This window comes from Halichoerus grypus, chromosome 1 (assembly GCF_964656455.1).
Source record: "Halichoerus grypus chromosome 1, mHalGry1.hap1.1, whole genome shotgun sequence".
Classification (NCBI taxonomy): Eukaryota; Metazoa; Chordata; class Mammalia; order Carnivora; family Phocidae; genus Halichoerus; species Halichoerus grypus.
Window position 1 is genome coordinate 160,141,426 of NC_135712.1, and position 22,283 is coordinate 160,163,708.

The window sequence follows — 22,283 nt, forward strand, 5'->3', positions numbered from 1 at the left end:
TTCTTCTCTGACCATCTGTCTCTCCACGAATTCACCCCATTCGTCCTCAGATGGCAGGGACTCGGCAGGAGTCATTTCCGAGGCCCTGTGCCCAGGGCAGGCCTCCGGGTTTGCTGAATGACTCAACAAACGAGGGTGTTCCGTCGGCCTCCCTAGCCAGGCACCTACAAGGAGCCGGGCATTTCGGTCTGCGCCGGGACACAGGCTCCTGATCAAAGGCGCTTACACTCTATTTCCTAATTCATAGTTATAAGTACTATGAAGGGCATAGAGGTGACCTGGGACACCAACTTGCTCGCAGGGCTGTGGGCACAGACGGCTTCTGCCCTTTGCCTCAGGTTCTCCACCAGCCGACGCCCACCCAGCCTCCGAAGCCACCACACAGCCTGCACCCGGCGCTCTCGCTTCGCCAGCTCTGCGCAGCCTCAGCACACTCCCAATCCCGGCGTGCCCCGCGTCCCGCCCGCCCCGTCCCGGCGTCTCGCACCCTCTTCCCGGGAGGCCCGGGAGCCCCGTTGCATGCCGGGAGTTGTGGTCTCGGCGGCAGCGGTGCGGCGCCGCGGCCGGCCCGCAGCGCGTGGCAGGAAGCGGAAGCAGCCTGCGGCCCGCCCCCAGCTCCGCCCCGCGCCGCGCCGCGCCGCTCGCCGCGGTGCTAGCACTGACGTGTCTCTCGGTGGAGGTTCAGCGCTGCGGAGCGGGCTGGGCCGCGGACAGCCTCACCTCACCCGGAGTGGAGCGGAGCAGAAGCGGGATCCGGAGCCCGAGCTGCCGCCGCCATGGCGAGTGAGTCCCTCGGGGCAGCCCCCAGCAACGCCGGGAAGGATCAAAAATCCCCCTTCCCCTCACCGGTCCGGGCGAGCGGCCACCCCCCGGGCCCGCCCGGGTCCCCGCAGACCGAGGCCCGCGTCCCCCGCCCTCCTCCGGGTCCCCGCGCGCCCCCGTGCGCGGTCTGCTCCCCTAGTCCCTGCTCCTACTCATGCTAGGCAGAACGCTTCCCCAGGGAGCGGGGAAGGTTTTTACGTGCCCTAACTCTGCTTTTGTCTCTTCCATCAAAGTCAAATTTCTGGAAGTCATCAAGCCCTTCTGTGTCATCCTGCCGGAAATTCAGAAGCCGGAGAGGAAGGTAAGTCCCCGAAATCGCCGTCCAAGAAGGTTTCATGAAATGTCTGGGCGCTCGAAGTTTACAGTACAATTAAAAATGGCTTCAACACGCCAGATGGAAACTCTGTTTCCCATCCCTTTCTCCTGGAGTGTAGTTGTGTATACTCCTGAGCTTTGTCGGAAGGTGACCTGGTTGTGTGGGAATTTCCACCGAAATCATGGTGCTTTATTTGGAGCATCTTTTGTGGATTTTACTCCAGCAGACAAAGCCTCCGGTTTGCTCTGTCCCAAAAGTGGATCTCGGCGGTGAATGAATAAGGCCTCAAAAGCCTCAGGATACTCGGATTGAGTTACCTTTCTTTCTTCACCTTCAACAGGAGCACTTCAGGGCTGGGTGGTTTTTTCCTAGGAGAAGCTTTTAGTGTGCATGTGCTAAAAGGAGCTAAGAGCAGTCACTTTGTCCTGTGTATATGAGTTAGTACTCTGACAGTCGCCATAAAAGGTACAGAGAAAAAGGGCATTTTGTGAACCCTGCTTTTTACAGCAGACATATTAAAACGTGAGAAGATAAAAATGCAGAACCTTTATCAGAATTTCTGCTCCTACAGAGCCCAGGATAGCGAGTGTTGCCAATGTTAGTGAAGCTGTTAAACAATGGGGAAGTTTTATTTAGATTCTTGGATTCAACAGAATGAATAGTAAAAGACTTTTGTCTTTAGATTCTTTTCAGACTGTTGTTCATGCATTCACATATACATCTGTGTACTTGACATGAATATGGACACTTACATTCTTGAAGTCTCCTTTTTTTTTTTTTAACTTAAAATCATTTTGTGTAAGTGCTTCACATACATGCTGCCTTTGAGGGGCAAAATACAAAGTTGTCCCTTCCACCCCAACAGCCTAGCATAGGAGAGAAGGTGTAGCTCTGGAGGTAGACAAGCCTGGGACCCACCCTTACAAACCTCTTAATAGCTGTCTGACCTTGGCCTTGTAACTAAGTGTGGTAGATGGAGCACTGAAAACATGTGCAGGGTGTAGCAGTGGCTCAGGAAGGGATTAATTCTGGAAGATGTGGTTTCTGATGGTGGTTTTAATGGAAGAATAATTTTTTTGAGGAGAGGGAAAGGAATTCCAGGCATAAGGAATATATGGTGTGCAAAGCAGACAAGCAGATGGGAGGGTGTTAGCTGTAGGACCATATTGCTAGAACATAAAGGGGGGTGGGGAGCAATGGAAGGGCCAGGTGATTAGAAAATGCTCTGGAAATCGGTACAAGATGAGAGTGGTTTCAAGGCTTTTGTAACAGAGGGTGTATGGGGTGGGCTCCCTGCCCCCCCCGGTACTTTTTATTACATTGTTTACCCTTAATTCATAGCAAATACACTGTGGAACTATCACATACTGCAAATTAGTTAACTACAGAATAGCAAGATTTTATCAATTTCAAAAGCTTTTTGAATGAGAAGTGATTGTTGGCTGATTCAGGGGCTATTTCAAAGGTAAAGTAGACAGGACTGAGATAAAGAGCTTTTGAAGTTTTGCTGTTGAATTTGGCTGCATCCAGGAGAGGAGACTTGGTTATTAAGAAATGAGGAGTCTTATAAAAATTGTCTACTCTTTTTTCCCATAAAGAATCCTTTCAACTAGTTAGCTGGAAGTGGTGTTGCCTTCCCTTGGCCTCCTAATTCCTTGGTGCAGTGAGGTGACAGGTGGGAAAGGGAGCATTCTCAAGAGGAAGAAGGGTTCTGTGAATTCACCCCAGCTTCATGTGAGTGCCCACAGCCTTTGCATGGCGGTCTTCTTGGGGCCTGCCTAAAGGCAGTCATGGAAGACCTCAACTTCTATTCTGACCAGAGAGCCAGACTATGTCTCAGAGCTCGTGTAGACTTTAGACTTCTCCCCTCCAGTTAAAAAGTACTTTTTCAGAGCACAGTTTTGTTCACTTAATGCTGTCGCTCACAAGGTATTTTTCCATATCAAAATCCTCAGTCCACACAATAATTAACGGTGTTTTTTAAGCCCTTTAAACCCCTTCTTACAGGATAGGCAGCAAGTACTAGGGAAGGCACTCAGTTGTTGAGGCAGAACACCTGGAAAAGCTGCCAGTTCTACTTGGTACCAGAGGGACCTTGGGAGGGGATTCTAAATTTATCTGATGGTACTTACTCGTCATCTATAAAATAATTCCCAGTAGACACTTGGCCTACCTGTGTACCCAAGGAGATTTGAAAAGTCTTAAATAGGTGCTATTAGTAGGCATTGAGTAGGTTAAAGGTGTAACTCTCCCTGCCTTCCCCCGCAGTGTTTTTTATTACATTGTTTTACCCTTAATTCATAGCAAATACACTGTGGAACTATCACACATTGCCAATTGGTTAGCTACAGAATTGCAAGATTTTATCAATTACAAAGCCTTTTTGAATGATCACTATCCTTGGCTGGTTGTAAGGACTGGTCTGTTTTAGGAATTCCTTGCTGTTGGAACATTGTTTGATCTGGGATCTGATCCTAAACTGTTAATGCTGGTGATTAAGAGCAAAGGTTTTGCACTCAAAACTCACTTCAGCTGTGAGATTTGGGACAAGTTAGCTTTCCTAAGACTCTGTTTTCTCATTGTAAAGATAACACTATGTGATATGAGGATCAAATGAAATGGTACGTGTGAAGGTCTCTGCATAACTGTCTTGTACATAGAAAGTATGCAACACACATACTCAGGTTTCAATGCTTATGTTTGGCACACAGTTTGGAGTGTTCAAGGCTCACTTCTCTGGTGAACAGAGAAAGGGGTCCAATTCAAGTTCATTTCTATTAACTTGCTTATATAAATAACCACTGCCTTAATGCATTCTCTTCCACTGTAGATTCAGTTTAAGGAGAAAGTGCTGTGGACCGCAATCACCCTCTTTATCTTCTTAGTATGCTGCCAGGTAAGCACAGTTCTCATTCCAGAATTGGGGTGGGGTGAAGAGCAGGCTGGGGGCCAGTGTGCTGACTCCTTTTCTCTGCTTGTTTCCAGATCCCGTTATTTGGTATCATGTCTTCAGATTCAGCTGACCCTTTCTATTGGATGAGAGTGATTCTAGCCTCTAACAGAGGTAGGTCTCTGGCCATCTGTACCACTCTGCAATGTGGATTTGACTGGCCTCCTTTTGGTTAAATTACAGGCTTCGGCTTTATGTGGAATTCAGAGAGTGTTAGGGAGGAGTGCTAGCGCCCTGTGCTGAATAGCCTGAGCAGATGCCCAATTCAGCACCGAGGCATTTGAATGCAACATAAAACCTGTAATAACAAGATAAGTCTAGGTCATAGAGGATAAAAAAACATGGAAAAACTAGAATGTTTTTTAAACAACTGAAATGATGACATTTGTACCAGTCTTTCTCCTGTTTTGATAACATTCTTTAGAATATGTAATTTATTTCTGAGCTACATCTTTATATCTATAGGTTACATATACGTGTCCAAAAAAATACGTAACGGTGTTTTGTATACTCTAACCCATTACCTGTGGGGGGTAGGATTTGAACATTTATGTTGATACTGCTTTTGATTAACTCGCTTTTTAAACATAGTTCAAATTAAGTTCTAAATCAGTTGGAAGTGTAGCTCATTTTAGCATAATGGAAATAGAGGTTTATTCACAACTAGATACAGTGGTGCAGACCTTCTTTCCAAACTCTGGAAATTATTTGAATGTTATCCTTTTTTATTAACTGATGAAGAGACGAACCTTTCTTATCTCTGTGAAACCAGAATGAATCTGTTTGGGGTGAATTTAAATGCAGTTGTCTATTTAAATGCCACGTGACTTCCTAAACAGAATAAGATGTTGCCGGGCAGACTGAACAGAATGAATTGAATTATACTCTAATCATTGATATTTAGGGATTATTTTTGAAATTAAATGCTGCTAGCAAACTGAAACACATCGGATTTGTATACAGGGCACACCGTCGAATTTTGCTCATTCGTTTTCTTAATAATGTGTTGCTTTTCCAAGCTCATACTGGCTGTGTTTTGCCTTGCCCTTTCTTCAAGGCACATTGATGGAGCTGGGTATCTCTCCCATTGTCACCTCCGGCCTCATCATGCAGCTCTTGGCTGGCGCTAAAATAATTGAAGTTGGTGACACTCCGAAAGACCGAGCCCTCTTCAATGGAGCCCAAAAGTGTAAGTGAGATTTTGAATAATGTTCAGATGTCTGTAGGTGAGAATTCAAATTTGCTCTAAAGTTTAGGGCATCAAAACAGGTGTTTTTGTACAATGTAACCTTCTTGGCCCACCAACCCTGTATGTACTGTGGACTATGTTAGCGAGAGAGCACCTGGACGGGCTGGATGAGGCGGGGGTGGGGTGGGGGGGTGGGCACAGGCCCCAGACGCCATGTGATCGAGGGGAAGGAGCAGGGCTTGCAGGGCTTGGCAGTGTCACCCTCCACCAGCCACAATTTCCTTACCACTTAGAAGGAAAACTTCAGAGCTGTTGTAAGACTTCAACTGAATAGTGTGTGTAAAATCTCTCAGTGCCTGGCCCACAGTAGTTACCCGACAAGTGGTGTTTTCTCTCTGCTGGGAGTTGGAAAGGATTCAGCTTAGGGGAAAGGGGTCCTCTCCATCCAGCTCTGCTATGTCCTAGCTCTGACCTGGGACGAAGTTAGATGACAGCTCTGAAGTCTCAGTCTCTTCATCTGTAATAGTGAGGATAATAATGGTATTTGCCTTATAGCAAATAATATGTTACTAGTAATAGTAACCAGTCCTCAGAATGAACCACGTGCAGCCTCTGGCTGTGAAGTGAAATGTATTAATTAGGAAATGACATTTGCAGCTGCGTATGCAGCCATGTTTTCTTCCACACCAGCATGTTTTATAGATCTTCTGAAGTTAGTAAGTTAAATGACTGAGCAAAAAAGACTAATCCAATTCAGACTTGTCAGTTTCAGACACAAATCAGGATTTAAAAATAGACACATGTATTATTTTTCAAAAGCACAAATCAGCCATTTTCTCTTTAGTCTTGGACAGTTTTTTGAAATTTTTCTGTCTTAAGACATCTGTTTTATTAGGCACTTTTTAAAAAAGTCAAATGGAAACTATTTGATGGGCACTTTGGAGTAAAATTGTATTTTATGTGCAAACTAAGCAGAAAAGCTGAAATTGAATCCCAAACCCATCTAGTATTGTGGAACCAATAAAAACATGTGGATTCCGCTGTGCCTGACAATGGAGTCTAATGAGCTACAAGAAACAAAGACATGTTCATACAAAAAGGAAAGTGTCTCTTGGGCCAGAAGAGCTTTGTGGCTAAGGAAACGGGACTGGTAACTAAATTGACTACTTTCTGAGTTTTTTTCTTTAAAAGCACATTAACTACAAGCTGGGAAGGGATCACCTTATCCCAGAGCTAATATTCAGTGTGCTGGACTCAGACCAGGATGATGGGCCTGTAGAGGGCCCAGGCACGTATTCAAGCTAGGGAGCTCTCCAGAGCCCAAGTGACCTGACCTGAGTTTGGGTGCTGCAGGTCAGTGCCATCACCAAATCACGTGCCTCTGGACATCGTCTTCCCTTGCTCCCTGACTCACCTTTCATAAGAACTAGATTAGTGGGGCGCCTGGGTGGCTCAGTCTGCCTTTGACTCAGGTCATGATCCCGGAGTCCTGGGATCAAGCCCCGCATTGGGCTCTGGGGAGTCTGCTTCTCCCTCTTCCTCTGCCACTCGCCCTGCTTGTGCTCTCTCACTCTCTTTCTCTGTCAAATAAACAAATGAAATCTTAAAAAAAAATAAGTACTAGATTAGTACATTTCAACTCTTTTTCTCCTGCCATTACTGAAAGGAAAGTGAATTTAGGAGAAGCTGAAATCAAAGAGGTCATGAGCTTTTGTTAGAAGGCATTTGAGTACTTGTACTCAGTACTCTTGTACCTTGGCCATGGGGCTACTGAGTGTTTCTGGATCGAGCTCCTCGTGGGCATTGTCTGTATTCTTCATTTCCATCGTCGTCCTCCCTGATGCCTGGCGCACAGTAGGTGTTCTGGAACTGTTCTCTCCAGACCATGGAGTGTCCCACTTTGAGAACACTGTGTTCTTGTGATTCCAGTATTCGGCATGATCATTACCATCGGCCAGTCCATCGTGTATGTGATGACAGGAATGTACGGAGATCCTTCTGAAATGGGTGCTGGAATCTGCCTGTTAATCACCATTCAGGTCTGTGCAGCTCTGCCGTGTCCCCCCTTCGGAGTAGCCTCTCCCACTCACTTAGACTCCTGAAGGACAGAGCTGAGGCGTGCTTAAAAGAAGCATGAGAAGAAGCCGGGGCCCCTGGGGTAGCCTTCCCGAGTTCACCAGAGGAAGGCTCTACTGTTCGAGGCCTACCCTGCCTTTTAGCATTGATAGCAGAGATGCCTCGGTACTGTGGAAGGAAAGAACCAGGCCCATGAAGAACAGTAATGTGCAGTCTTTTAGGGTTTCTTTATTTTTTTTTTCTTTTCTCTTTAAATTTTCACAGCTCTTTGTTGCTGGCTTAATTGTCTTGCTTTTGGATGAACTTCTGCAAAAAGGGTACGGCCTGGGCTCTGGGATCTCCCTCTTCATTGCCACGAACATCTGTGAGACCATCGTATGGAAGGCGTTCAGCCCCACCACTGTCAACACCGGCCGAGGTAAGGGCCCTGGCCTTCCCTGGGGACAGTAAAAAGTACCAATGTGTGCAAGGCAGGAAACAGAAGTTCCCCCGTGCCAAGGAAAAATTAGCTTAGTTTTAGGTACATCTCTTCTAATTTTCCTGTGTGTATCTGCAGAGTTTTCGTTTTTGTTTTTTAAAGTAACGTCTATCTGCAGAATTTTTTAAACACAGATAGGTTTGTGCTCATCAAGATGTCTAACTTGCATTTTCCGTGTATTTCATGGACATTTGTCGTGCCAGAATACATAATTTCGCCTTGTTTTCCTCAGCACAGTATGGACTTCCGTTGCAAGAATGAAGCAGTATTTATTTATTTATTTATTTATTTATTATTTAAAGGTTTTATTTATTTGACAGAGAGAGACACAGCGAGAGAGGGAACACAAGCAGGGGGAGTGGGAGAGGGAGAAGCAGGCTTCCCGCCAAGCAGGGAGCCCGATGCGGGGCTCGATCCCAGGACCCCGGGACCATGACCTGAGCCGAAGGCAGACACTTAACAACTGAGCCACCCAGGCGCCCCAGCAGTATTTATTATAACCAGCCTTGTGATGGACACGGAGGTTGTTGCCAGTTTCGCTGTTGTTGCAGCAGTGAGACGGCGCACATCCTCACACGTTCATCTTTACAGATCTTGGCAGTTGCTCGCAGTGAATAAGTTTCTAAAAATGAAATTACAGAACCAACGCACTTGCTCGTGTGAGGGGCAGTTTTGGGAGAGAGGCCTGAACTTGGAGCTCACTGCGTTTAAGTCCTGGCGGTTGCTGGTAGTAGCTAAGTGGCCTTGGGCACAGTCCTCTGCCTATGAGCCGTGGGGGCCAGGAGTAATGAGAAATAACATAAAATTCTGTGATGCCTGGCTCAAAATAGATGTATGTCTCATGTAAATGTTCTACCTACAAAGAAGGCAATCTGTGTCTTTAATAAAAGTTCCTAAATATTTAGGGAAGTGTGACTTATTAGGAAAGGAAAATCAGGTTTTTTCATCACTATGTTATTCACTCAGAATTCTGAGTCTCATGAGAAATAAATATTCATACGTGTTTATTTTTCTTTGAGATGAGTGCTGGAAACAGTCCCTGGCATCCAGAGACCAAGTGATCTCAATAGTGAGACTCACAGTAGGTCCCTGGACAAATGAAGGCCACATGCACCCAGTAGATTACAAGGAAAAGAGCGTAGCTTGACATAGGAACTGTCAGAAGAGCCTTAGAGAAGAGGAGACAGGAGCAGACTTGGTTCCTCCCTGGGCACTTCTGGAGTTGTAGGAAATTCAGGACAAATTGGGAGAAACGAGAGGGTGGAAGGCAAGGTTTTTCAGGGATCGGTGTGAAAAGGCAGGAGGGTAAGGGAGATCATAAGCGTTCAGATTTGTGAAGACTATCACTGTAACTGGCCTGGGAGCATCCTGAAGTATGAGGAAGTGATACCAGAGTGGGGCCCAGGAGGGGAGGAGTCAGTAAAGGCCCAGAAGCCACCTTCCATTGAGGAGCAGGCCAGTGAGGCAGTGGGGGTTGGAGCGTGGAAGGAGTGATTCAGCCTGGACTCGAGGGGAAGATGGGCAGAGAACACAGCCTGGTAGCTGTTCCGTCGTCCAGCTTTGACCAGGCAGCCCGAGGTGGAAAGCACGGAGCAAGGGCACAAGGAGATAAGAGTGTAAGAGACGGGACAGAGGAGGTTCTTTCAAGGGTGATGGAAAATCGCAGAGCAGAGTTGGGTGTGTTTCTGGCTTTAAAAGTGTTTCGCTGTCAGCTGGTCGTGTTTGGGGCTGAGCCGGAAAGAAGCGCAGCCAGGAAGGGTCCCTCTGAGGCGCATGTGTGGGCAGGGAGTGTTGCCGTGAGAACTGTGGGGTGAGGGGAAAGGGAGGAGTGGGGTCTCGAGGACTGGGCCCTGGTGGAGGAGGGCAGAGGTCACAACAGTCACAGGCCCAAGAAGACAGTATGGCAGCACATCTGGAACTCTGCTACGGTGTGGCTTGTGCCCATGGAAACGCGTCTGTGACCGTGACCCTCTCACGGGAGAACAGCCATTCCCTGGGCAAGTGGAACAGCCCGGATGGGATTAGCGGGGACCCTTAGCCTCTGCACCTGAAGTAACTCTTCACACTTGGAAGCTCTGTCCTGTCCCCAGAGATGCAGCAGGTAGTGAATTTTAAGAAATGATGTTAAAAGTTAGGAGAACTAGAGCTTAACCCTGGCATTGCCCTTCACTCAACAAATACTTTCCCAGGCATGTGTGAAGGACCAGGCGCTGTCTGGCCACTGGGAATGCAGAGTGAGCTGAGTGTTCCACATGGCAGGTGTTATAACAGGTACCTCGGGGAAAAACAAGACAGAGAAAGAAGATGGAGATGCTGGGAGGGTCGTCACAGGGCTAGTCCGGGTGATCGGGAAGACCCCCTCTCAGCATCCCCCACCTTGGAACAAAGTCCTGCCGAGGGGAGGGACTGTACAAAGAATGTCCCATTTGGAGGGAACAGCCAGCTGCCAAGGCCCTGAGGTGGGAGCGTAGCTGGTGTTCAAGGCCAGCGCGTGTGGCTGGTGCAGAATGAACAAGGGGAGAGGAGTCGGAGCTGAGATCAGCAGTGTGGACAGAGGGCAGAAGGGAACAAGTTCTTCCCTGGCGGCTGGGGCGGCGTCGCCTGTGAGGCACGCGCTTGTCCTGGCTCCAGCTCTCAGATCCCTGAACCCTGCACCCTGGGAAGACGGGCCAGTGCTGTCACAAGCCTGGGAGCAGGGCTGTGTGGGGACTGAGCACAGCGTCCCAGGGTGAGGTGAGGAATTACTGACAGTTGGGACAGTGTTTCTTTCACAGAAGCCACATTCCAGAAGAGGTCCATGGTGATGCCCATTAGATGGTTGGCCTACAGCCTCGTCTTGAAATGGCCCGGGAACAGCAGCAGGTGGTGCCAGCCGCCATGTGTTAGAAACTTGAGCATATGCTGTGGCAGGAAAGTCCCAGGGCATACCTCACGCGACTGTTACCCGTGCCCCCAGCTGCCCTCAGAGACCATGGCTCTAGACACGGCACTAGCTTCAGGCATGCGCGCCGCCAGACTGTGTCATGACATAGACTGTCCTGGGTTAGCAGAGATTACACAGTAACACGGTGCTCTTGTTCCTTGCTTTGGCTTTTGTTTGTTTAACTCTATAAATTTCTTGAAAATTAAGACAACTCTAGGCCTTACTGACGCCCTGTGCTCCCCGGGTTCCTCTCACTTGTCCCTCTGCTGCCTGCTCCTCAGGTCAAGTACCCAGTCTCGCTCTTTCCCTTCAGTCTCTGGCAAGCTCAGCCTGCTTCATGGCTGTGGTTTCCTGGCTCTTACTGGGCTGCCTCCTTCCACACCCTCTCGGCGTAGGGCATCAACTCGGATTTGGATCAGCCTTGTGGTGGGCGCACGTGTGGTCCTTTGCGCTTGGCCATCCGTGTAGGGAGCAGAGCCCGAGCCTCACCCTCCCCTCGGAGGGGCTGATGCTCCGACTGGCCAGGCATTTCCGGGAAGAGAATCTGGCAGCTTGGAGGCCCCTCTTCAGTGTAGGGCCCCTTCAACTGGGGTTCAGCAGACCCTGCCTTTATGTTTTTGTAACTGATCGTCATGCCATACATCCAGTAGCCATTGATTCGTACATGCTAAAGAATTGAGATCAATTAATTCAGAAGGTAAGATAGCCCTTTCTGCAGGTTGCAGTCTCTACAAAAGCAGTGGATGAGAGAACTCTCTCCCTGTGGTTATGGGAGTAGGCACTGCAAATGGTAGGACTTAGTCTTTTTGGCCACTGAGAAAATCCTTAGCCAAATTTAGTTGGTGGCTGGTTTCTTTACCACGTGCACCCTCTCCTTCACCAACAGGAATGGAATTCGAAGGCGCCATCATTGCACTCTTCCATCTCCTGGCCACCCGCACCGACAAGGTCCGAGCCCTTCGAGAGGCCTTCTACCGCCAGAATCTTCCCAACCTTATGAATCTGATCGCCACCATCTTTGTCTTTGCAGTGGTGATCTATTTCCAGGTGCGTCCAGACCCCAGTGCGGTGAGTTTTGATGGTCTGCATTTAAGTGTCAGAATGCCTTGGTGTACGCGTCCCCCACCCACACCCAGGGGGAGCCTATCCCATCGCATTGTACTGACATGAGATGGCATTTCAAGGACAGGTTCCTTCCACTGAGTCGGGGGACTTGCCAGAACGAAACACAGTTGAGGCAGAGCTAACATTTCTGGAATCGTGTTCCTTTGCATTGGGCCTGCTGACCGAGAAGATATTTTAAGTTCTTAGTTCAAGAAAGTGAAAAGTAACCAAACTCTAACATCTCGTCTCTGTCTTACCCAAAGTTTGTACCATAATTGTAGGCAGGAGCCTCACCTTGGAAAAGGCCTTCCTCTTACCCTTCACATTATTCGTCTGTGTCACTTGCTTCTGAACAAGAGAGCTGAACTGCCAGTTGGCTTTTCTGTAGTCGGATTAATCTCTGTATTTCTTGATCGGCCACTTTGTATTCTAATATTTATTGACAAGAAGAGACAGCAGTTGAGAGAGTAGTTGAATGCTTGTTGGAAAGGTATTTAAACCAGGCAAATGCTTTTTCCAAGGAGCGAACAGTTCTGTTCCTTTGGCTAAGACTCAGGTGCCTCATTACTAACGAGCGCACTCTTTAGGGGCTTGGCAAGTATTTGCATTTGGAGCATGAAGATTTTATTTTAAGTCTTACATATTCTAAGCCCTGTTCTAGGCACTGAGAGTTTGTGAAAATCATACAAAAGAAACCCTTCCTCCAAGGGTTTCCGAGGGAGAGGTCATATTCATAGAAAAGCTTGGCTTTTCTGTGTATGATTAGAAACCTCCTAAATGGCTGTTCTGGGGTGCGAGGCAGATGCTGTGGTGGCATGGTCTTGGAGCCACTGAAAGCATAGACGAGAGAAGCACTGCTAGGACTTGGGCATGTGTTCTTCAGGCTTTTCTAGTATATTCTACATAGAGCTGGATGTAATGTGCTGGGCTTTGGTTTCTGACAAAAATGGGATTATCTCTGCTGGGCTTTGGTGCATTTTTAAGCCAGTATTTCTGGGAACCTTTTTTTTTTTTTTTTTTTAAGATTTTATTTATTTATTTGAGAGAACAGAAGGAGAGAAGAGAGAGCGCACGAGAGCACAGGAGTGTGGGGGAGGGGCAGAGGGAGAGGGAGAAGCAGGCTCCCCGCTGAGCAGGGAGCCCGACGTGGGGCTCAACGATCATGACCTAAGCCGAAGGCAGACGCTTAACTGACTGAGCCACCGAGGCGCCCCTTCTGGGAACCTTCTGTTCCAATGCCCCCAGGTGCAGAGATGGGTAAGGCAGGGGAACCAGAGCCCTGGCAGCGGTGCTTGGGGCCGGCTCCCTGGTGGCTGTCCCCGGCTGGCCGGGGCTTCTGGGCAGTGGGCCGGATGAGGCAGTGAAAGGCATTCTGCTCTGTTTGGTGTCTCAGGGCTTCCGCGTGGACCTGCCCATCAAGTCAGCCCGTTACCGAGGCCAGTACAACACCTACCCGATCAAGCTCTTCTACACCTCCAACATCCCCATCATCCTGCAGTCCGCCCTGGTGTCCAACCTGTATGTCATCTCCCAGATGCTGTCCGCCCGCTTCAGCGGCAACCTGCTGGTCAGCCTGCTGGGCACCTGGTCTGTAAGTACGGCTGCTCGGGGCCATCGGTTTTAGCACCGCGGCAGGTTGCTGGATGTGACCAGATATTTCACCCGGAGGTATTTGCTAATCATGCCCTTTACAGATTCAGCACATTCAATTCCCTTTTCGGTGAGGGAACTGTACTACGGGCGCTTGAGCAAAATCGTCGTCTTTTTGTCATCTGCTCAGAACTGTGTCTGTCCTGATGCGAAGGTATGACGAAACGGCTCTCACAGGCTCCCTGCGTATTCTTTCCAGGATACCTCTTCCGGGGGCCCGGCGCGTGCGTATCCAGTCGGCGGCCTTTGCTATTACCTGTCCCCGCCAGAATCTTTTGGCTCCGTGCTAGAAGATCCTGTCCATGCCGTGGTGTATATAGTGTTCATGCTCGGCTCGTGTGCGTTCTTCTCCAAAACATGGATCGAGGTGTCGGGCTCCTCTGCCAAGGATGTAAGTATGAGTTACAGGAAGTTTCTAGAGAGGTTAAACCAGGAAACAATAGTCCTTATCCATTTGGGGCCTGAGGGGTCTCAGCCTGTCTCCTCTTGCTAAGAAGGCGGTCTGTGAACACCTGCAGACGCTTCATGCTCATTGCGGGGCAGTTCGAACCCTTAGTGGCCAAAGCTAAAGCGCAGCGGTAAGTGAGCGCTCAGCTGGGGAAGCTGGAGCCGCAGTGTGCGGTTAGGCTTCGTCACGTGACTTCTCCACGGCAAAGTCGCAGTTTCCTGTGTGAGTGTTGAGGGCACAGAAGAGAAAAAGATGTGAGCGTTGAGTCTCACCAGGAGACACATCTGCCTTCCCTTCAAGTTCAGGTTTCAGATTTAATGTTGTCTCCTTGGTGGGCATCATGCAGGTTGCAAAGCAGCTGAAGGAGCAGCAGATGGTGATGAGGGGCCATCGAGAGACTTCCATGGTCCATGAACTCAATCGGTGAGTGCTGGCCCCCAGCCCCCAGACTCTACATTTGTGGTTTCCTTTCACACCAGGCATCCTGATCTGGCTTAGGGATTTCTGGCTCATTAACTCCTACCCTGGGGTAACAGGATAGAAAAGACCCCTGTGTCTCTAATTCTTTATGTGCTTGCTAGATGCTGGAGACTGGGGATAGGATAATAAATGTGTGCAGCCCCTCTCCTGGAAGAGGGACCTGCCAGGGAACAAGAGAGCGGCCCTCGGCCCCATGCGTACAAGAGGGTGTGGTAAGGGTATGGGCAGTGAGCTGGCCACTGGGGCACGGGGCTCACTGCCCCCCCCCCACACACCTGTGCTCTGAGGGTTGGTGCCCAAGTGCAGATGAGGGCTGAGGTGAGGTGAGCCTAGTGAAGCTGTGCAGGAAAGGGACAGTGCCCAGGGTCCCTTTAGGACGCTCAGTGCTGGAGGCAGACCCACCAGAGGGAGGGCAGGCCAACCGCCGAGAGGCCACAGTGGGGGTTTGGGCAGGGGGGCAGGAGGGGGCCCCAAGTGCTGCAGGAACTTGGGGATGCAGAGGAGAGGCCACAGCACTTGGTGTGTCAGGTACGGGAGAGGAGGCAGCTCCAGGCTGGCCCTTGCGGTGTGCATGTGCCACTTTGCCGTCTGCACCTCCTTTTCACTTACCATGGAGCTGCCTCTTGGGCAGCGGGGTGGCGGTACTAAGTATCTCAGGCTTTTCGAGCCTGTCGTGACTACTCCTTCCCTCCGCCGCCAGTGGGCAGCGGCCGCAGACAGTTCGTACGCGGATGAAGGAGGCTGTGTCCCTGCAAAACTGTTCACTAGATCAGGTGGCAGACCAGGCTTGTCCCACGGCCCGCCTGTAGCTTGCTCCCCTCACCTAAAGAAAGCAACCACAGGAAAAGCCAGCGTTGCAAGTTTCAGGTTGTTTTCAGATCTCTTGCAGGGGCGGTATGCGATGTTCTCTTCCTAAGACTCTTCTGAGGCCTCTAGATTTATACCACCATTCAGTCGTAATAGTTTGCATGCCACTTAGGAAATTTTAAATTTCCTACTAGCCACGTTAAAGAAATATATATATACCTGAAACTAACAAAATGTTGCATGTAGGTTATATCTTAAAAAGAAAGTAAAAAACTGATTAAACTTAATGATATATTTTATTTAATTCTACGTGTTCAGACTATAATTTCAAGTTGTAGATAACATAAGAAAAAGTATCATGAGATATTTTATATTCTTGTTTTCAAAACCTCTTGTGATGTCTTCAGCATCTTGATTTGGAGTAGTCCCGTTTCAGGAACCACATGTGGTTCACGTGGCACCTGCTGGAGAGCACAGCCCTAGTCTAGGCCATCAAGGCGTGTGAGTCAGTGAAGGTTCAAGGGGGTAGTGGAGTGGCCTCGGAGGCAGGTTCCTAAATCAGAGGTGGGCGTGTCTGATGGCCCGGCCGCTTCTCGTGGCCAGGCCGGGGGTGGGGATCTGCACGGTGGCACGTGGCTGATCGGTCCCCACTCCCCAGGTACATCCCCACCGCCGCGGCCTTCGGCGGGCTATGCATCGGGGCCCTCTCCGTCCTGGCCGACTTCCTGGGCGCCATCGGGTCTGGAACTGGGATCCTGCTCGCAGTCACAATCATCTACCAGTACTTTGAAATCTTCGTGAAGGAGCAGAGTGAGGTCGGCAGCATGGGGGCCCTTCTGTTCTGAGCCGCGTCTCCTTGGACCAGGGAGAGGGGGCCCTGCCCGGAATTGCAAGGGATGGGAACAGCGAGGCCTCACCGTGAGGCGCTCAGCACGGGGAGTGCTGCTGCAGCACCGGGACTTTTGTTTAATGATGTTTTTGAATTTCATATTCTTTCATTCCACTTTGTAAAGTGCTAGAATTTTTCCATTTTGAAATTTTGCTTTTTATTCTGGCATTGGCAAAAAGAGGGTAGAAGGGAGGTTTTATGGAGCTGACTGCCAGAGGTGGGGACGGTAAAGGACTGTCCCCAAGTGTCCATGTAACTTTTGTTTTAACCTTTGCACCTGCTCAGTGCCGTAGGCGGCTGCAGTGGTCTGAGCTGTTCCCCCACCAAGGGAGCGTCTTTTTGGTTAGAAGCACAAACCTCGGAGCCACGTCTCCGTTGTGGCCGTAGGGCACGAGGCTGAGAGCAAATCATGTTTTCTGGTGGACGTGACTCACAAGTGAGTCCCTATCACAATCAGGGGTAAGAGTATTTGGCTTCAAACTGTTTCTCTGGAAGACACTATTGTTTTCCCTTTTTATAAGTAGTTTTTTTAGGAACAAGCCTCTTCCAAAAGAAAGGGATGGGTTTTCCAGAAGATACTCTTGGGCCATCTGTTAATTTTTCTGCATGTGCCTGTTGGCTATTCTCGTTGACTGTTCTGGTCGGGCTTTGAGGCTGAAGAGCACGGAGTCGGCTTGGCTCCGTCATGTCTGTCCGTCTCTGTTGTCGGTCTGTGTCCTCTGATTGAGCGAGGCCAGGATTCACCAGCCTTACGGAGTTGCGCCTGGCCCAGCGGGTGGACTCTGTACAGAGGACCCTGGAAGTGATGCGTGTCTATGCAGTCCTTCCATTTCGTCGATGGACGGGCCTCCCGCTCGCCGCCGTGGTGGAACTCACACGGGGAGACGGCTTCGCTTTTGCAGGCCACCGTACCTTCCAGGCTGAAACCTTCCCGTCGCGTTTGTAGCACTTTTTTCACTGTGCCTAGGACCAAATGCATGTTGAGTAAATGACCAGATGCCACCTTGTCCTCATCCGTCAGCACCGCCCCGCATAGAGGAGGGTGCAGGCCCCACATCCGAGGCAAAATCAGGGGCAGAGAGCTTAGGGTCTTCATTTTTGCTTTTTTAGTAAGTTGCTCCAGTGTTGGATAGGAGAAGACGATAATGTCTAAGATGAGTTCTGTTTGTAGTAACAGGGGACCTAGGTTTTAGGCAGTGGAACCTTTTCTGAGGTCTGCAGAGAGGCTCCTCGGGGGACAGGTGGTGCTTGGCAGCAGGGACAGCAGAGTCGGGCGCCACGAGCCTGAGGAGTTCTCCCTGGAGGATGCCCCAGGTCTAAGAAGGGAGCACCGGGGCCCCACGGAGAGAGACGCCCCACCAGCAGCAGGCACACAGTGGCCTTCAAAGCACAGAGCCATGGTCACAACTCAGTAGAGCTGAGTCCAAGCTCCTAGGACACCTCACTCGCAGCACCAACCAGGAAACAGACCGACCAAGGGACAAGAAGCGACTTGTCTAAAGCCACCCGGCAAGTCAGCAGCAGACCCAGGATGGGCCCAACAGGTCTGTTGACCCCCCCAGTCCAGGGCATCCCACCATATCACATGTGGCCTTGTCAGACCCAGTCCTGAGCAGAGACTCGAAGCCTCCCCGCAGCACGCAGTCCGCTCGGCCCCACCTGTGGGCACGCTGTGGGTGCCAGCCTCATGGGTGGGGCCCTGCGTGGCTCGTGCTCTGTGGTCCGTGATCACGGTGGGTGGGGGCTGACCCCAGCTTCCAGGGGACTGTCACTGTGGACGCCAAAATGGCATAACTGAGTTAGGGTGAATAAGTGACAAATAAAGCCAACTTTTTACGAGCCACTTGGTCACGTTCTCTTGGTTTACAGCCCGCAGGAAGGCCGGTGAGTGCAGAGCGGGGGTGTCCTCCGGGTGTGTGTGAGGTGCAGTCGGGTCCTGCTTTTGACAGGGCGCCCTAGGTCTCCCCAAGTCTCCCCTGGATGGAAGTGCCTCCTCAGAAAGGCATTTCGCCTGGGAAACGGCCTTCTCCTGGTGGTGGCGTCAGCTGCACGCCCCGGCTTCCGGTAAAGTGAGGCACGGGTGATGGGCTGGTGCGGGGCCGGCGTGCGGGCAGCCCCGAGGCCCTCCCGGGAGTGTGGGAGGGGACCTGGCATCTCCCCTGTGACGGCAGCCCGCCGCGCCGTCCCCGTGGAAGGTGCTGGCAGGAGCCCGTGGCCCACACCTCCGCACCCTCCCAGTCCGGGCCGAGGGCTGCCGTTGCCCTTGCAGCAGCACACTGTACGTCCGGTCACTGGCCGGGCAGACCCGTCGCTGAGCCAGGAGGGTTTCCACCCCGCCCTGACCCCAGCGTCGCGTGGACGGTGGTGGCAGACAGGAGGGTGCCCCCCTGCAGTGGGCCGCGCAGAAGTCTTCCAAGGGCTTCCACTCCAAGAACGGCTGACTACGTTTCCAGGGTGACGCGAGGAAAAAACTTCGCACTCACCTGGGTTTTGAAGCTGTCACGCTTGTCGCAGACAAGGCCTTGCGCCAAACCCTCCATCACGGCCGCTGGCCTGGAGCTTCCTCAGTGACTCCCGAGTGACAGGTGGGCAGGGCCTTCCTCCTCAGCTGGGTGTTCCAAGGACAGCCTTAGGCCTTGTCTTAGAAAACTTCGGATTTCTGAGACGGCCTCGGGCAGGGGCCCTGAGACCCCGAGAGGGACCGGTGTTGGCTCCTGGCCCCGCGGAAGCCGGCGCCCTCCTGCCCGGCGCCCCCTCCTGCCCGGCGCCCCCTCCTGCCCGCTGGCCACCGGAGCGGGCTCAGAGGCCCCGGACGGGAGCCAGGCAGGCGGGCGCTGCGGAATGGCGACGCGGGCAAGGGGCCCGGCTCTGACCTCCAGAGACTCAAATCAGGGAAGCTCCTGCCCCCCAGGGAGGCACCGCACCCCTCCTCGTGCCAGGAATGCGGCCCCGGTGCCAGCCAGGCCGGACCTTTGTGCTGGGGACGGTCCCGCAGCGCCGCTGCCTAATGCTCTCCCTGTCCCCCTGGGCTGGCCCTGTGCTAGCCGCGTCCTACGCGTGCTCTCCCGCTCCCACCCCCAAGCCGCCCGAGGCCTCGGAAGAAACAGCACTTCCCCATTTGGTGCAGAAACGGAGATGCAGTGTGACCAGCCGACACACAGCCACTTAGTGGCAGCATCGGGACACGAAACCCAAGGTGCTGTTCCTGCCCCCGGTTCCTACTTGGCTGCTGGCCTGCCTGCGGGTGCCTCTGCAGGGGGCATCGTTGGAACCAGGAACGAGGGGCTTAGGGAGCCTGCCCCACGCAGGACCTTCCCCATGCTGACCTCAGCTGGGGCCCTGTAGGGGACCTGCCCTTGTCCGGGGCGTCCTCAGTCCCAGCTGGCGCCCCTGCCCCACGCCCCACCCCAGCCGGCTCCTGTTGAAAGCCTGTCCCGGGCCCAAGTCCCAGCTAGGCTGAGAAGTCCTCGAGAAGCTCAGGTGCAGTGGGGAAGATGGGTGAGCCTCCAATCCCTGCCCCAAGAGGTGGGCCATGTCCTAGGGAAGAGTGTGGCTTCCTGAGGGCCAGGGGATGGGCATGTGACCACCATCCAAGGATCAGCAAAAGCTCTAGTACGAACTTTAACCCCCACCAATGCCTGGTTCTGGAGAGTCCCAGGAGCGCCCCTTAGTGGCAATGCCCACCTCACTCCCCTGCACCAACATTCTGGGACTTTCCATCACCCTGCCCCAGAACCTTTGGCCAGCACACCTCCACATCACCCACTCCTTTCCATTCGACACACATTATTGAGCCCGTGGGGGTAAAGGGGTCGGGAGTTGATTGTACCCTCAGAAAGCTCATGCCCCAGCAATGGGAGTTCTGCAACGTCCGCCAAGCCTCCGCGCTCTCCCCAGTTTGCCTCAGTTTTTGTCGGCCTGACAAATTCCTGTTCACCCTTCAAAGCCCAGCTTAATGAAGCTAGAAACATCCAAATGCCCATCAGAAGGGCACTGGATAAATTACAGCAGCTCCCTCCCATGGAACAGAACTTGGAGGACATTCCATATATGCTATGAGAAGAATCTCCAAGATGTGCTGTTGAGGGAGAAGAAAACTGCCAAGAAGCAGGAACAGCGCTCGCTACTATCTGTGTTTAAGAAGTTGGGGCCGGGGTGGGGGGGGGGTGGGTGGTGAGATTGTGCATCGGGAACAGGTCAAGCAATTTCTCATGAATCTGAACATACACCCATCCTACACCCGGCTCTTCCGCTCCTGGGTATTTACCCAAGAGAAATAAAAATCTATGCCTATACAAAGACTTCTACAGAACGTTTGGGGCACCTGGCTGGCTGTCGGGGGAGCACACGACTCTCGATCTCCAGGTTGTTAAGTTCAAGCCCCACGTTGGGTGTAGGGATTACTTAAAAAGAGTGTACATCACACACACATTCTGTAATACCATTCACTATTTTATGAGAATATATTTGCTGAATATTAGAAAAGAATTAAAAACAAGACAGGCATCTCTAACATTTCTCTCCTTGAAAGAAATAGCTTATTCATGAAAGCTGAAAAGTGAGAATGGGCCAAACAGCCAACAACAGGTACACGGATGAGTAAAGGGTGGTACACCCATAGAGCGGCATCTCCAGAAATCAGGACAAAGCACTGATAACACCACAGCATGCGTGAATCTCAGGCGCAGGGGCCTGTGTGACTGAAAGAAACCAGTCACGAGAGAGTGTATACACACCGTACAATCCCATTTTTAAGAAGCCCCAGAGCAGGCAAAGCTTATCTACGGTGAGAACATCCAGAATAGTTCTCTCTCTCTCTCTCTCTAGTGTGTTAGAGACTGGGAAGAGGCACAAGGGAACTTTTCTAGGGCAACAGTAACATCTTTGATAGGGTTTGGGTTTCACTTGTCAAAACTCATGGATTGGTCCACTTAGGATTAGTGCATTTCACTGTGTATAAATTTAACCTTAAAAGAAAAACACAGGGCACCTGGGTGGCTCAGATGGTTAAGCATCTGCCTTCGGCTCACGTAATGATCTCCAGGTCCTAGGATCCAGCCCCACATCCCTCTGCCCCTCCCCCTGCTCGTGCTCTCTCTCACTCTCTGTCTAATAAATAAAATCTTTAAAAAAGAGAAAAACACAAATACTGAACTCTAGATAACTATATGTATGCTACAGTATTTGGGGATGAAGGGTGATGGCTGCAACTTGCTTTGGAATGAATGAGAAAAGATTGGATAAACTTGGATGCAGGGAAGGCTGGAGAGCGTCTAGATGATATGGATGGTCACTGTACAGTTCCTGCTACTTTTTATGTTTGGAATTTTCCATTACATGTTGGGAAGCACACTATGCATGTGGCACTGGCTTGCATACACAGGACATCTCTGGCGGGGTACACCAGTGTAAGGCGGGCTGCTTCCACAGGGGAAGATGGGATGGCTGAGGGCAGGGGGAGAGGAAGGTTCTTCACCGTACACTCCTTTTGCTTTTTACATTTTGAACCATGATCTAAATTATACATTTAAATATATATATATGGATATGTATTATTATTATTATTAATTATTAGAAACCCAGCTCAGTAAGGTTTCCCTGGCTGCTCTATTCCCACGGGCAGTTTTGGACAGACACTCCCTCCCTGCCCGCCCTGCCTCGGTCTCCATTGCAGGGAGGCGGGCTGGGCCGCTGTGGGTCCGCTGCGATCTCGGTCCCTAAGGCCAGGCTTAGCCTCGCCCGCCACCCTCCGACCGGGCCGGGCCCGGGGCCGAGAGGCGCGACGCGGGGCAGGCGCTGTGCGCGTCTGGCCGCGCGAGGGCGCTGTGGCTCCGCTGTGGGGAGGCTCTCCAGACTCCCGGAAAGCGAAAAGGGAGAGGGACTGGCATTGTCCCCGCTGCCGCTCGCCCCTGAGACACCGCCGCCCACCGGATAGGCCGCAGCTGGGCCCCTCCCCCGCGCTTGCCCTCAGTCACTCTGGCCACTCGGGCTCCCCGCCTACTAGGTACTCCCCATCCCCGCTATCCCCGGCCTGCGGCGGCTGGCCTCCCCGCGCTCAGGTCACCTCCTCTGGGAAGCCCTCCTGGCGCCTCCCTTAGCACCAGGCCCACGGCTCCTTCTTATCAGTTTATCGACGGGTGGGTGAGCTGAC

At 51.4% G+C, this 22,283-nt stretch overlaps 1 protein-coding gene across 1 annotated transcript; it reads left to right on the plus strand.

Moving 5' to 3' along the window:
* Positions 1-607: 607 nt before the first annotated feature.
* On the plus strand, positions 608-17,971 carry SEC61A1 (SEC61 translocon subunit alpha 1). Its single transcript, XM_036078498.2, has 12 exons — positions 608-783; positions 1,056-1,123; positions 3,969-4,034; positions 4,124-4,202; positions 5,146-5,277; positions 7,207-7,316; positions 7,618-7,771; positions 11,641-11,801; positions 13,252-13,449; positions 13,708-13,899; positions 14,303-14,379; positions 15,902-17,971. Exons 1-12 carry the CDS (start codon positions 777-779, stop codon positions 16,086-16,088), a joined length of 1,431 nt encoding a protein of 476 aa, XP_035934391.1. The 5' UTR covers positions 608-776; the 3' UTR covers positions 16,089-17,971.
* Positions 17,972-22,283: the final 4,312 nt, after the last annotated feature.